The sequence below is a fragment of the Martes martes genome (genome assembly GCF_963455335.1).
Source record: "Martes martes genome assembly, chromosome: 18".
NCBI lineage: Eukaryota > Metazoa > Chordata > Mammalia > Carnivora > Mustelidae > Martes > Martes martes.
The window spans coordinates 11,973,815-11,988,039 of record NC_137906.1 but is presented as its reverse complement, the minus strand read 5'-3'; the positions used below and the strand labels follow the sequence as shown (position 1 = coordinate 11,988,039).

Here is a 14,225-nt window from a genome sequence, read left to right as displayed (position 1 = left end):
GCATTTCCTTGATGAATATTAATGATGATCACCTTCTCAGGGGCTCATTAGCCATTTTGCTATTTTGTGAAGTGCCTGTGCTCAAGTATTTTGCCCAGAAAAAAAAAAAAATGAGTTGGTATTTTCCTTACTGATTTGCAGAAATTCTTTGAACATTCTGGAAAGACAGCCTTTGTCAAAACTCATTTTGCAAATAAATGTATTGCAAGTATATGTAACACATTCTGAGGCTTGCCTTCTCAACGTCTCTCGATAGTCTATTGGTAAGCAGTTGTGCTTAATTTTTTTTAAAGATTTTATTTATTTATTTGACAGACAGAGATCACAAGTAGTCAGAGAGACAGGCAGAGAGAGAGAGAGAGAGGAGGAAGCAGGCTCCCCGAGGAGCAGAGAGCCCAACACGGGTCTTGATTCCAGGACCCCAGGATCATGACCAGAGCCGAAGACAGAGGCTTTAACCCACTGAGCCACCCAGGTGCCCCAGTTGTGCTTAATTTTGATGAAGATTAATGTTTTATATTGTGGTTAGTACTTTTTAAAGTACTTGCTTAGAAAACTTTATTTACCCCAAGGTCATGAAGACATTCTCCCATGTTTTCTTCAGGAAGGCTTACTGTTTTACCTCTCACATTTATGTCTACAATCCATCTCAAACTAGTTTTTGAGTTTGGCTGAGATAGGAGAGTCAGCACCTTTAATAGAAAAGACCCTTCTTTCCTCAGCAATTTTCAGTGCACCCTTGACTCTGTGGCTAGAATTAACTTCCCTACCCACAAATTTGATTGTGCCGTTCTCCTGCCTAAGTATTTTCAATGGCAGCCCATTGTTCTTAGGATAATGTTCAGTCTCTTGCTTAATGTAGCTTAACAACACCCAACTTGGTTTGGCCACCTCCGATTTCACAAGTCAAATCTGTCTCGTGTTCGTCGTCCCATCCGAGCTCAGACACACTGAGCACAGCATTCCCGGGACACACTCTCATCTGTGGACCTTTGCGATACAGAATGCTTCTATCTCCTTGGGCTGGTTACCTACGATTCAAATTTCAGGTCTCCCCTCCTTCAGGAAGCCTTCTCTGACTGCACGGTCCTTATCCTTTAAGTCTAGGTTGAGTGACCTCATTATGAGCTCTCTTGTACCCCGACTGGTAATTGTGTTTAATTACAAGTAATCTGTAATTTCTCTAAGGGAAAGGAGGCCTATTTAGTTCACATGGAAGGTACTTCCTAAATATTATTGAATGTATGAATATACATAAGGTGGACTCCTCGGCGTGGGCCTTGAGGAAAGGGGTTTCAGTTCTCGGATCCAGCCCTCGTTTTCAAACCTATAAAATGGGAATGCAATATTCTCTAAGTAGGGTTGCTGTAAGCATCAAATAAGATGCTGTACATAAATATTTAGCGCGACTGGCACACGGCGGGCCCTTTTAATATTGATAAAGTGATGGAGTGTACCGAGCACCTATTCTTTTCCATGCGCATGCGCCGCCCTGGGTCTGCCAGCAGCCCGGCCGGCGCGTCCCCACGCGTGCGCGTGTTCAACCAGAACCCCAGGCCCCGGCCAGAGGTGAAGGGGCGGGACCTCCGCAGTACGCCTGCGCCGTGGGGAGGCCGTGCGCCGAGGAGGCGGGGCCGCGCAGGCGCGTAGGATGCCCCGGCTCCGGAGCATAAACAAGAGCGGGCACGGGATGAGGCGGCGGTTGATCCCCGGGCAGCCAGCTGCGGCCAGCGAGGCGGCGAGCGGGGCCCGGCGCCGACCCTGAGCACACCCGACACGCCCTCCCGCGCGCGAGCCCCGGGCCAGGCCCGCCCGCCGCGCGCCCACCATGAACCTGGCGAGTCAGAGCGGCGAGGCCGGCGCCGGCCAGCTGCTCTTCGCCAACTTCAACCAGGACAACACGTAAGGCCGGGCGGGCATCGGGGGGCCGGGGCCGGGAGCCGAGGCCTGGGGTCGGGACGGGCGGGAGCCTGGGGCCGGGGCTGGAGCGGGTGGGACCCCGACCCCCAGGCCAAGGCTGGGGCCGGGCCCGAGGTCGGGCCTTGGAGGTTCGGCGTGGAGGCCGGGGAGGGCGGGGGCGCCTCTGGGGGCGGGCCCGGAGCGTGGAGGGAGGGGCGCTCTGCTCGGGGACCCTCCGCGCGCTGCGCTGGAGCTGCGATCTCTGGGCGGGGAAAGTGATGGAGATAGGGAGGTGTTGCACCCACCCACCGAGAGGTTGCTTTACCCTGTGGGACCTCCCTTCTCAAAAGTTGGGGCACAACTTTGTGGCTTGACCTGTTGTCTCAGACGCTTCCGGAGCGGTGAGAGTGCGTTTCTTCCTGTATTCCACCTCCCCTTCTTCGTCAGCCCTCTTCCTCCGCTTTCCCTTCTTCAGGCCCTTCTCCAATCGCCTCATCATCTTAGGGCCTCTTTCCCTTCTTTGCTTTCTTTTACTTCTTGTCTCGCTGTTCTTTTTTTAGGTGACTTTGATGTCCTGCCCGAGCAAGAAACAGATTTAGCAATAACCCTGGCCTCTGATCTGGGGAGAAACTGAGCCAAAAGGGACATCTTGGGGATATCCCAAGGGGGAAGAGCGGCCACTGATGCCCACCCATGGTTTGGAACGGTGTTTGTCCAAACCCATGTGGGTTTGAGGCTGATTCTTCGGAGGCTGTGTGGGTGACCTGTGAGGATAGTTAATAGATGAAGTTTCTGGAGAAGGAAGGAGGAGTTGTGGAACTGGAAGGGAGGAGAGCCATCTTGGGAAGTGAGTAAGAGGAAGTGATGTAAGTGAGGAGGAATGGGTCATTGGCTTCATAGTAAGTAGTTGATTGAGTTGTTACTGGCTGAATGGTATCAGCAAAGTAGAAAAAAAAAATTTTTTTTTAATGAAAAGTTTATTGTGGAAGGGTAAGCAGCAGGTGCTCAGCAGCATCTCCCCAGAATTGGGAGGTTAGTGCAGAGGGTCCCGCAGGGGGACCCCACTGAGGGTGGAAAGGAAGCCGGTCTCCTTCTGGGACTGCAGATGAGGAACCTGAAGTTCACAGAGGTCCGGAGCTGTACCTGGATCTTCCACTTGGCCAATAGTGGAGTGGGGGATGGGACTGACTTCTCTTCCAGTGATCTTCCCACCCTGCTCCAGTGTCTTTTCTACCTAAAAGGTAGGAGTTTGAGGACAGTGAATTTAGAAATCATACTGTAGCAATCTTTGAAGATTATAACTGCCAGATATGTAAGCATACTGTGTGACCAAAAACCAGTACAACAGAAACATCTTGGACAACCTGTTGCACGTGGTTGTAATTGGGATAGACTATATTATATTCATCCAAGAAGCGAATAGAGCATTTCAAACCATCTGTGATTTGGTTTTTCAGCCCTTAGTATTTTGAGATCGGTAAGAAGTGGTAGCTTCGTGGTTGTTTTTATGTCTTGTATAAATTAGTGAATTTCCAAAACATTTTCTACCTTTTTTTTTCCCAGGTTTTCACTACCCATTATTTATTTGAAAGTAAATAAAATATGAGAATGTGTTCTCTTTGGCTCTCATTTCAAGTGGGCTACAAATCCCATATATAATAGACTGTATCAATCTGGCTTGAAATTAGACCTTTTCACACTTGAAAATCATGTGCTTCCTCACTCCTCAGTGGGTCCTGAAGTTCAAGAGATTTCTGAGATTTCTGTGTCCTAATTTGGACTTGCCAGAGACCTTGATATAGTATGAACATAAATTGTTAAGGGTAAGTTAGGATTATACTAGAAGTTTATCAGTTGAAATGACTGTAATTTGTCTTAAAGAAACACACGAGTTCCTGAGGAAAGGCTGCACGATTTACCCCTTTGCCTCCCTTATCCATCTCCAGAAACTATAGAGGAACACAGTTTTTCACAAGACAAAGGTTATTGGTCTGGGATCCACATTCAATGTATTGAGTGAGAAAATCTGGAAGCCATTTCACTTAGCAGAATAGGTGTATGTTACGCAGGAAGTCTTAACAAAGAATCCTCCTTGTATAGCAAGCTATATCCTGCTTTTTTTGTCCAGAAAATGTGCTCATTTTTCTAGGATTCTTTCCCTGAAAGTACGAATAAGTTTTGTTTTTAAGCAAGAGCAGCGAAAGCACTAGGAACAGCTGATCTCAGTCACCTATTGTCTGGTTAGTTCCAATCCTAGTTTCTGGAAGTAACAGTGCGGAAGGTTTATTTTGGGGGGATTTTTGGCTTTTGAAATTGAAGTTAACAAACTAATAAGTGGCAGAGTGTCACTTAAATGAAAATGTCAAGGACTGAAGTCCTCCACTGGACCCCACTCAGCTTGTGGGAAGCCCGTAGTTCAGCAACGTCTGTTTTAAACAACACTCCAAAAGGGGCAGACGAAAGAAAGGGACTTGGTTTTCTAAGTTTTCCGTTTGTAGCATTGATGTTGTTAGTGTCCAGAAAAGTTATAGAGACGCTTGTTTAAATGAGATTCTTCTAGGTTACAGAGATTATTCTGGGAAAGTCACTGGTCTCCACTTTCTCCTCATCTGTAAATTGAGAGGCTTGATTGTAGATGGATTCTAAGGATCCTTCGGCCTTAAAGTCTTAGGTCATTCTGCCTGCTGGGTAGAGGGTGTGTTGGAGGAAGGCAGGACAGTCACCCAGGAGGATATCGTCCAACAGCAGTGGCCCGTGGAGAGCAGACTGGTCAGCCATTGGGACTTGGTGTGACCTGTGGGATGTGGAAAGTGCAGGGCAGCTAAGGTTACTCCCAAATCTCTGGTTTGGGTTTGGAGTGAACAGTGATTCCATTATGGGGGGAAGGTTAGAGGAAGATTCAATTTGGGGACAAAGGATGAATTCTGCTTTGGCTCCTGTGGAATTTTCAAGGCCGTAGGACTATCCAGGTGGAGATCCGGGGTGGAAATCCTGTGAGCTGAGGGAAGGGCCTGCTGCTCGACTAGCTTACTAGCTGGGGCCCAAGGTCAGCAGTTCAGGTGGTTTCCTTTTTATGGGTGTGGACGGATGCCACACAACCCTTTAATCAAGTAAGAAGGTGAGGGAAAGGGAAAGTTTTTCGGGACTGATTATTGATAAGAAGGCAAAGAAAAGAAAAAAGGAGTTAAGAAAGAGATCCGACTCACATTTGAGGGTTTTTTGTTGTTGTTTTGTTTTGTTTTTAGTGGCAATCACTGTCTTTTAGATAGTGAACACTCAAGTTTAAATTTAGTGACAGACTTGCAGTTAAAGAGAGTGGGTCAGACACAAGCATTTATTTTGGCTCCCTCCCAAAACCCTACTACAAATGTCAACCAATAAAATACCAAAAGATATTTTAAAAGGTTGAAACCGGTAAGGGAGGAGTCACTAGCAACAACATTTTGGCAGCTAACAAGTAGTGAAGGAAAGTGGCTCCCAACTTGCTAGTGGAGAAAGCAGAGAGCCAGCCTAGTTTAAACTGCAGAATTCCCAGGCTCAGGATTGGCAGTCTAGGGAAGTTCCAGAAGTGGGATACAGGGGTTGGGTTGAAAATACAGAGGTTTGGCCCCAAGCATGTTCCAGAAGCACTCCCGCTCCCATCCCGGCAGAGGACTTGGACCTTGTCTCCAGGGTATATAATGGGGGTCTCAATTTTGCCAGCAGGCGCCTCTGAAGGCAGGGGCGTAGTAGTGAAGTAGGGGCTTGAGTAGATTTGTCCTTTTTTCTGTTATACTGAGCTGGGTTTTCCCTTTGTCAATAAAAAATCTCTCTCTCACACACACACACAAATGTTTATTGGGGAATAAGATTATTTAAGAAGGAAATCTCAAACTTCTCTGTTACTCTGCCTCTCCCATTAATATGTCTGCCATTGTATGGTCAGGCAAATCATGAGAACTTATTAAAAACAGGACCGTTCCCCAAAGAGGGATGTGTGAACCTGATTGCTGGTGTTACCACCCTTTAAAAACATCAACCTTTATTGATAAAGTATGCATTCGTATTATAGCATATATGCATGTCAAAAAATAATTGAAATAACTGAAATATTTTTGGTTACATTTTTGGCTGATTGAGGTTTTGTAAACCGTACAATTAAAATTCTAGCTAAGGTGTTTAATATCCTAAATCAGCTTCGGAATATCTGTAAGAACATCTAAGTTCTGATGTTTGATCACCAAAGCCCACTTTTGTTTTGTTTTTTCAAGATTTTATTTATATATTTATTTGACAGAGAGAGATCACAAGCAGGCAGAGAGGCAGGCAGAGAGAGGGGGGGGAAGCAGGCTCCCTGCTGAGCAGAGAGCCCGATGCGGGACTCGATCCCAGGACCCTAAGATCATGACCTGAGCCGAAGGCAGAGGTTTAACCCACTGAGCCACCCAAAGCCCAGTTTTGACAGATTCTTCTGTTAGGAGCACAGCATCAAAATCCAGGTTCTCATTAACTAGTTAAAGCTCCTTAACTCTGCCCATGAAAGAAGCCCTCTCTAAGCTTCTTTTATATATAAGGCCGATAAGCTTGGTGATTGGTTCCTAAGTCAACAAGAAATTAGAATGGGAGAGGAGCTGTTAGTGTTGGGGGCAGGGCCACAAGGAAGTGACACCTGTCAGCAGAACAAAAGGTGGAAAATGTATTTAGAAACTCAGCACTACAGCCTGGCCATCTGAGGTCAGTACACAAAACCCTCAACTCCTTGAGGTCTGAGAGGGTCACTGTATTGTAATAGTAGGGTAAGTTTAATGATGGGAGCCCCGGAAAATGTTAAGAATTTCCCATCCCCTTGTGATAGGAACACAGGAAAGCATACAGTATGAGAGCGACTTTTTCTCATTTTTTTAATCAGAAATGGTGGGGGGGGAGATATTGGTGCTTAATAATAGCAACCATTAGTTATCTGGAAAACATTCTCCCAAAGACCCAACTTCCCAAAAGTTGTAGATTGCTGAGAGTTTGTCTTATTTTTAGCTTTCCTAGGTATTCTATTTTTTTTTATTGGCACATTTATTGCTTTTCAAAATATTTACAGGTAACAGTACCTAATCACTTCATTGATACAATTTTCCCCCAAAAACAGACTGGTAGAAGGAGTTTTGTTTCTGTTTATACATCTAAGATGTATAAACCCATTACAGCTTAAAAATTTAATAGTGCTTATAGCAACTCCGTTCTTAGAGTGTACTCTTCTCCTGCATGTGTATGAAAGAGAGGTTGGAAATCTCAAGTTTTTAATAGGTGAAATGGCCATTAGAGGGGCCCTGGTTTTTCTCTTGGTGTGTAGATCTTCCTGGTCTCGTCTTCTGCTTTGTTTCCTGCCCCCACTTGTTTCCACGTCCTCCCAGACACTGAATTCACAGCAGTCCCAGTAGCTACTTCCTCGCATGTCCCACGCTTCCTACTTCCTTGGCTCATCTTCTGTGTCTCAAAGCTGTGCTTTCTTCTGTTTGTTTTTTTTCCTGCGGTCAGTTACGTTCCAGCGGGTAGTAATCGTCTGAGGAGGAAAACCTTCATGGAGTGTCCCTCAGCTCCTGTGCTGGGGGCCTGGAGGGCCCTTGAGGTCCCTTGAAGCCTCTCAGCCAACACCTGGGGGCTGGTGTCAGGTGTGAGTGGCTTCACCTTTTCTTCGTAGGTCAGCTGTGCAGTCTGCTGCCAGATTCTAAGTTAGCTCTTTGTTCTGTTTTATTTCCACCCCACTGCCCAGCCCGGGCATGATAACACAGGTGGTCGAACCGCATTTGCTGGGGCCTGGCCAAAAGGCCGAAGGGTGTCATCGTCCCCTGCGCTGTCCTTGTCTTTGCTTAAAGTTTGGGGCATCTGCTTGTTTAGCCTTTGGACTCGCACGTAGATGAGATCACCTGAGACACCCCACTCTGCTCGGAGGGGGTCATTGACTTAGGGCCGATTACGTCCATTCATTTGTCACATTTATCTTTAAGGTTTTGTAGGCTTTAGACAAGAATACTGCCTGTACTTCTTTGATCTTCACCTTTCCCTGGCTGTGAGCCGGGCCGTCTCGCCCTGCCCCTTTCCCCTTTCCTGCTCAGCCACCACTCACCTGCCGCAAACTATCTGAAATGATTGGTGCAAATTTTTGGTAGAGATGATGGTTGCTGGTTGGTAACTTGGAGCTAGTTTGTGCATTATCACTGTCTACACGTATCAGCTCTTATTTCTGATTTGGCTTTTTTGCAGGTCCCTAGCTGTTGGTAGTAAGTCCGGTTATAAATTTTTCTCCCTTTCTTCTGTGGATAAGCTGGAACAGATCTATGAATGCAGTAAGTGTTTGCTTTATTTTTTCCCCCTTCTTAAAAAAAAAAAAAAAAAGACAAATGATACTTGAACTGGAATGCATTCTCAAATTCTGACACTGTGATTGAAGCCCCGAGACCCCTTGACCAGTCCTCTTCTTGTCCCTTGATCGCCACAGATGGTACGTGTCCTCCAAGGTCTGTGCATGCGCGTACTTCCACGGGTACACGTGGAAACATTTGTTTTATGGGTGGCTTTTTTCTAACACAGGATACCATGTTGTATGCATTATTCTGTCATTCCTTCCCACTTTAAATGCCATTATGTCAACCATTTTGGTTTCTGTTCTAAAGGGCTTCCAGAAAATGGAAAACCTCACAGCTGCCGTAGGAATGATTTATTTCCTTCTGTTGTCGTCTTCCGGCAGTCGGGTCACCCACATGTCAGAGGCGATACGGGACTGTGGAAGGGTCGTGTGAGCTTTGACTCCATGCTCAGTCACTCACTTGTGACTTTACATAGATTGCTTCATCTCAGACCTGAGTTTCTTTGGTTTTCGTTTGTGTGTGTCTGTGTAAGTCATGCTTGGAGATTGCATGGGAGGTACAGACCCCTCCTCCCCAGAGTGAATATGCTAGAAAGCTTGGGGCTCTTCCTACGTACATAACTTATTTCCTAAATAAGGAAATAAGGAAATAAGTGCATAGTGTAACTATGCACTTACATAGTTACACACATGTAACATACACGTAAAGGTATACTTTTGGTTTTGTATGTGGTTTTGTTTTATAGCTGTGAGCTTGTAATACGCTTTGTTCTTTATTTTTGTTTTTAAAAACGTGACCTCTTTTAGATTGAGGTGATTGGATTTACATGCAAATGTTAGAAATAATACAGATGCCTTACACCCTTTTCCCAGTTTCCCCGCAGTGGTAGCATTGTGTGAAAGCACGGGGTAGTGTCAACAGCCAGGAGAGCAACATTGACGGGACCTGTCGCTCCCATTCGGGTTTCCCCAGTTCTGCTTGTATACGCGTGAGTTTTTGTAAGTTCTCTATAGTCTTAACGCCCTTGCAGGTTCCTGTTCTACCACAAGCAAGACTCTAGACAGTTCCGACACGGTGGGATCCTTTCTGTTGTGCTTTTATGACCATACTTGTCTCCCTCCTGTCCCCCCACCCTGATCCCGGCTAACCACAAATCTGTTCTCTGTTTCTTAAATTTTGTCATTTCAAAAATGCCATGTGAATGGAAGATTATAACCTTTTGGGGTTTGCTTTTTTTCCTTAGCATAATTCTCTGGAAATTCATCCAAGCCGTTATGTGTGTGTGTTGGTAATTCCTTTTTATGACTGAGAAGTATTCTGTGGGTGTGGCTGGACCACAGTTTACCAGTCCCCTTTTGAAGGGCAGCTGGGCTGACTCCGGTTTTTGGCTATTACAGATAAAGCTGCCATGAACAGAGCTTTGGGTGGACATAAGTTTCTATCTCTCTGGAATAGATACCTAAGAGTATATGCTGGGCCATATGGTACCCCCCCATTTTTTTTCTTTCTTTTTAAAGAAGCTGCCTAAGTATTTTCCAGGTGGCTGTACCGTTCTACCTTCCCACTGACAGTGTATGAGAGATCCACTTCCTCTGTCTTTGCTGGCATCTGGTGTTATCACTTTTTTTCATTGTGGCAATCCTGGTAGGTATGAGCAGTGCGGTCCTATTGTGGGTTCTGATGTGCTTTTCCTTAATGGCTAATGACGTCGAGCATCTTTTCGTGTGCTTATTTACCACATATATATTCTCTTTAGTGAAATGTCCACGTTTTCGCCCATGTTCTCCTGGGATTATTTGGGTTTTCCTTTTTGATGTTGAGTTTTGAGAGTTCTTTTTATATTCTGGATACTAGTCCTTCGTCAGGCATGTGGGTGTTTTGTTTTGTTTTGTTGAAGATTTTATTTATTTATTTGACAGAGGAAGATCACAAGTAGGCAGAGGGGCAGGCAGAGAGAGAGGGGGAAGCAGGCTCACCGCCGAGCAGAGAGCACGATGTAGGGCTCAATCCCAGGACCCTGAGACCATGACCTGAGTCGAAGGCAGAGGCTTAACCCACTGAGCCACCCAGGCGCCCCAAGACATGTGGTTTGTAAGTATTTTCTCTGTCTACGATAAGCAGCCCTGAAACCTGCCTGTGGTCTGACCTCCATTAAGAATCCTTGTTAGAGAATTAGGAGTTCTGTCCACACAGCATACTTCTTGTAATTGGTTACATGGGTGTGCATTCAGGGAGAGATTGAATACTTAGTATTTCAGCTCTGTGAGCGTGCGGTTGTGCAGGCGGGTTTCTTCCTTATTAACAACGTCAGTATCTCCCTCCTGAGCGACTGTTCCAGTGCTGCCAACTTTGCTTTCTTGATGGCCTGGTGTTCCATTCTGGAATTCTACTCTGCCTGCCGATAGCTCTGAAGAAGGGGGAGACGGGGCGAGTAGGGCCAGCAGGCTTCTCCTTCGTTTTTGGTTCCATTCACTCCATGAACACATCTTGGGGACCTGCTGTGTGCCGGGCCCTATTCTGTGCATGGAGATGCGGTAGCAGCCACGTTCCTGTCCTCTTGACACTTGTGGTTAAGTGGGAGAGAGACAACAGAATACATGTATCTGTGTCCAGTGTTAGGCTGGGGACATGGCGACAAGCACAGACATAAATACCACCTCCCACCCCTGTTGCATAAGATGAAGACGTCGGGGAAATGTCACTTCTTCTGCCTGTTGCTTGAGCTGGAGGAGTTCTTGTGGTCCGCCACTAGGGCAGAGGGTTTACAGCCTCCCTCCAGGCCTCGGGCCCCCTCTCCTCAGTAGTCCTTCGGGTGACCTCTCCCCTCTATCAGTGGAGTGGTGGACTTCTCTCCTCTCCGTTGTTTGTTGCTGCCCCAAAGGCCAGCACCCAGGCCTTCCTCCAGGAGCTCTCCAGTGTCTCTGACTCATACTTCCTGTGGGTTGCCTTAGAGTTTACTCCTTTTTTTGTCCTCAGACTTGGCGTGCTGATGATTACTAAATCTTCTTTTCAAAAAGCCTCTTTTCTTGTATGTAGCTCGAAGATGCGATCTGGATGATAAAACGGCTGGGAACTCGTGTGCTTGCTTATCTCAGGTGGCTGTCAGTAGTTTGAAAAATCTCCAAACTGGTCACCTTCCTATGGTCCCACATAGGATTGTTCCCTGCAGGGGATTTCTTCAAAGAAGGGTAGCCTGATCTCTGGATTCCATCGGGCTTTTATGAATGACTAAAACATTTACTGACTCTCCGCCCCAGTGAGCCCCTGAATTGTGCAGTGAAAGTGTGGCTACAGTGACTAGGGTCAGTCACCTGCTTTGAAATCCGTAGAATCCCCCACCCCCAGCCCCCATTTGGAGACTCAGTGCTGAGAAAGGGTGTAAGAATTCCAAAGCCCGGTCTTTCCCCTTCCCCAGATGGAATCAGTTCAATGACTGGTCTGTTCCCTTGAACTTTATTTAGTGATTCTTGGTGCCTCATTTTTTTTTTAAAGGTTTTTGATGGAACAAAATGTGATGTCTTGATAATACTGTGAAAAGAGTGGGTATTTAGCGACCAACATGGTAAAGTGGAATATTTCTTTGGTCTTCTCAGTGAACTTTGACCCTTAGAAATGGGTGATGAAAACAGACAAAAAAAATTTTTAAGGGTTAATACTTTAAACTGGAAGTGATGAAATTGTTTTTCTCCTGGAACGTTGTCCAACCGTCCTCTCTCTTGCACACTTTTTTTTTTTAAGATTTTATTTATTTATTTGACAGAGAGACACAGCGAGAGAGCGAAGACAAGCAGGGTGAGTGGGAGAGGGAGAAGCAGATTTCCTGCCGAGCAGGGAGCCCGATGTGGGGCTGGATCCCAGGACCCTGGGATCATGACCTGAGCCGAAGGCAGATGCTCAACCAACTGAGCCACCTAGGCACCCCTCCCACACACACTTTTATTGAGTAGGTCAAAGAATCAAAGAATGTCTGTTCCAAAACAGGTCAGCTACCGAATCAAGATTGATTTCTGGAATTTTTCTACAAATAGACCCAGAGCAAAGAATACACGTGATGCTTTGAGATTGCGTGCAGGCTCATAAACTCAGCTGCGTGTCACAAACTCAGATCTTTGCTCTCGGTCACTGTTGCTGTTACAGAAAGAATGAGCCAGAACTGGTCTTGGGAAGAACAGGATGAACAACCGTTCATTCTTCTGCTGGTGATTTAAACAAACAAAAAAAAGCCTTTCCCCCAGAAATAGTGGAAGATTTTTTTCCCGTCTATATTGTAATTTCTGAGGTTGCAGGAACTCCCGTGTATGCATTTCCTGTTGTTTGTGCCTGTGCCCTTTTGTCCTGTCACACTCTCTCTCTCTCTCTCAGTCTCGCTCTCCACTCTCTATCCCTTGTGTGTGTGGAGATAAATACATAACGTGCAGGTACGTTGATCTCCCTTCCCTGAAACAGGATTGCAGTGAAATCCTTCCCCCGTAGACAAAATAAAGGGTGTGTAGATGTTATTTGTAGAGTAGCCCATAAGTTGGGAGGCAGAGTTGGCTTTTTCACATTCTACATTGTGTATGTTTGCGTTTTTGGTTTTGTTTTTTTTTTTTAATTTTATTTATTTATTTGACAGACAGAGATCACAAGTAGGCAGAGAGGCAGGCAGAGAGGAGGAAGCAGGCTCCCTGCTGAGCAGAGAGCCCAGTGCGGGGCTTGATCCCAGGATCCCGGGATCATGACCTGAGCCGAAGGCAGAGGCTTTAACCCACTGAGCCACCCAGGCGCCCCTATGTTTGAGTTTTTAAGTGTCTGAGCTAAGAAAACATACCTCAGGAAGCCTTGAGCTCTGAAATCGAGCTTATGCAGACTATTCTGACCTGCACAAAGGTGACCGGCACCTGCTTTGTCACCAGCCGGACATCCAGACATAGAGCACCTGTCACCTGAAGACTCACCGTCGTCGACCCTACAGGCCGTCACCTGCCCCTGAAGGTCTGAGAAATGGTGCTTTTGAGATCGTTCTGATTTGACCGACAACCCTGGTTGGAATATTCATTTCCATGAAACATGGTTTTGGATCCTAGGGGGAGAAATCCAGCGGCCTTTCTCTGCCTAATCCGTTGTGATGAAGAGCGGGCTCTTGCCTCTCCGTAGAGGTGCAGGTGTCTGGCAGACGTGCCTCGTTTGGATGTGCGTCTTGTCTCTTCCTGGTTTCTAGAAGTTTTATCCTTGTCAGCTCTAAGCAGCACCTGCAGAAGCAAAACAGCATTCTTTTTTAAATCAAGTAATTGCGTTCTTAAATGAAGTTTTGGATGGGTAATCTCTGGAAAGAACATTTGTCGGAAACTGTAGCCAAGGCCTCCTAGAATGGGCCTTGAAGGCCAAGCTTTCAGCGACACTTGAGGTCACTGAGGTTTACGTTCAGACTTTCTTAGGGTTGGTGGGTCAGGGGAGTGTTTATCGGGGCCCGAGTCTCCGTGACAGGCCACCTTGAAGAATCACAGACATTTAGCCTTCTTTATCCCGCGTTCATTGGATGGCGGGGCCCTTGGGTTACTGGTTGATGGCTGGTGTGCCATAGTTGCGTGGGAGGGCCATGTTGGGTCTGCTTCGGTTTAGTGGGAAGTGACTGCCCGTGTTTACATGTTTAAAGGTGCTCTTGGGAGTGAGGTATCCTGTAAGAATGTTACAGAGCTTCTTGGAATCCTGCAGTAGAAAATTAACCAGCCCTAGCCACCAGCAGCGCAGAAAGGCAGGGCGCGTTGTGAAGGTGTGCTCCTGAAATTGTGAAGGTGTGCTCCTGAAAAGGCGGAGGCCCTTGGTGCAGGACAAAAAGGCGCCCTGAGGCCGGTCCTTGTGTGTGGTCGCCGCTTCCCAAGTGGGGACAGGAGCAGGTGAGCTGCAGGGTCACCCGACTCATCTGCCCTTTGCACAAGGGCCTTGGGCTTTTCCTGGTTCCCGTCTCCTTTGGAAGTCTGATGAGAGCTATGATGGCTTCTGAGACCC

At 46.6% G+C, this 14,225-nt stretch overlaps 1 protein-coding gene across 1 annotated transcript in view; it reads left to right on the top strand.

The window, feature by feature from the left end:
• Window positions 1–1,624: 1,624 nt before the first annotated feature.
• The window catches only part of WIPI2 (WD repeat domain, phosphoinositide interacting 2), a 36,536-nt gene continuing 23,935 nt past the window's right edge, over window positions 1,625–14,225 (top strand). Inside the window, exons 1-2 of the mRNA XM_080829710.1 lie at window positions 1,625–1,902; window positions 8,134–8,216. Of these exons, the coding sequence (XP_080685836.1) occupies window positions 1,829–1,902; window positions 8,134–8,216 (157 nt within the window). The 5' untranslated portion in view covers window positions 1,625–1,828. The remainder of the gene's footprint in view (window positions 1,903–8,133; window positions 8,217–14,225) is intronic.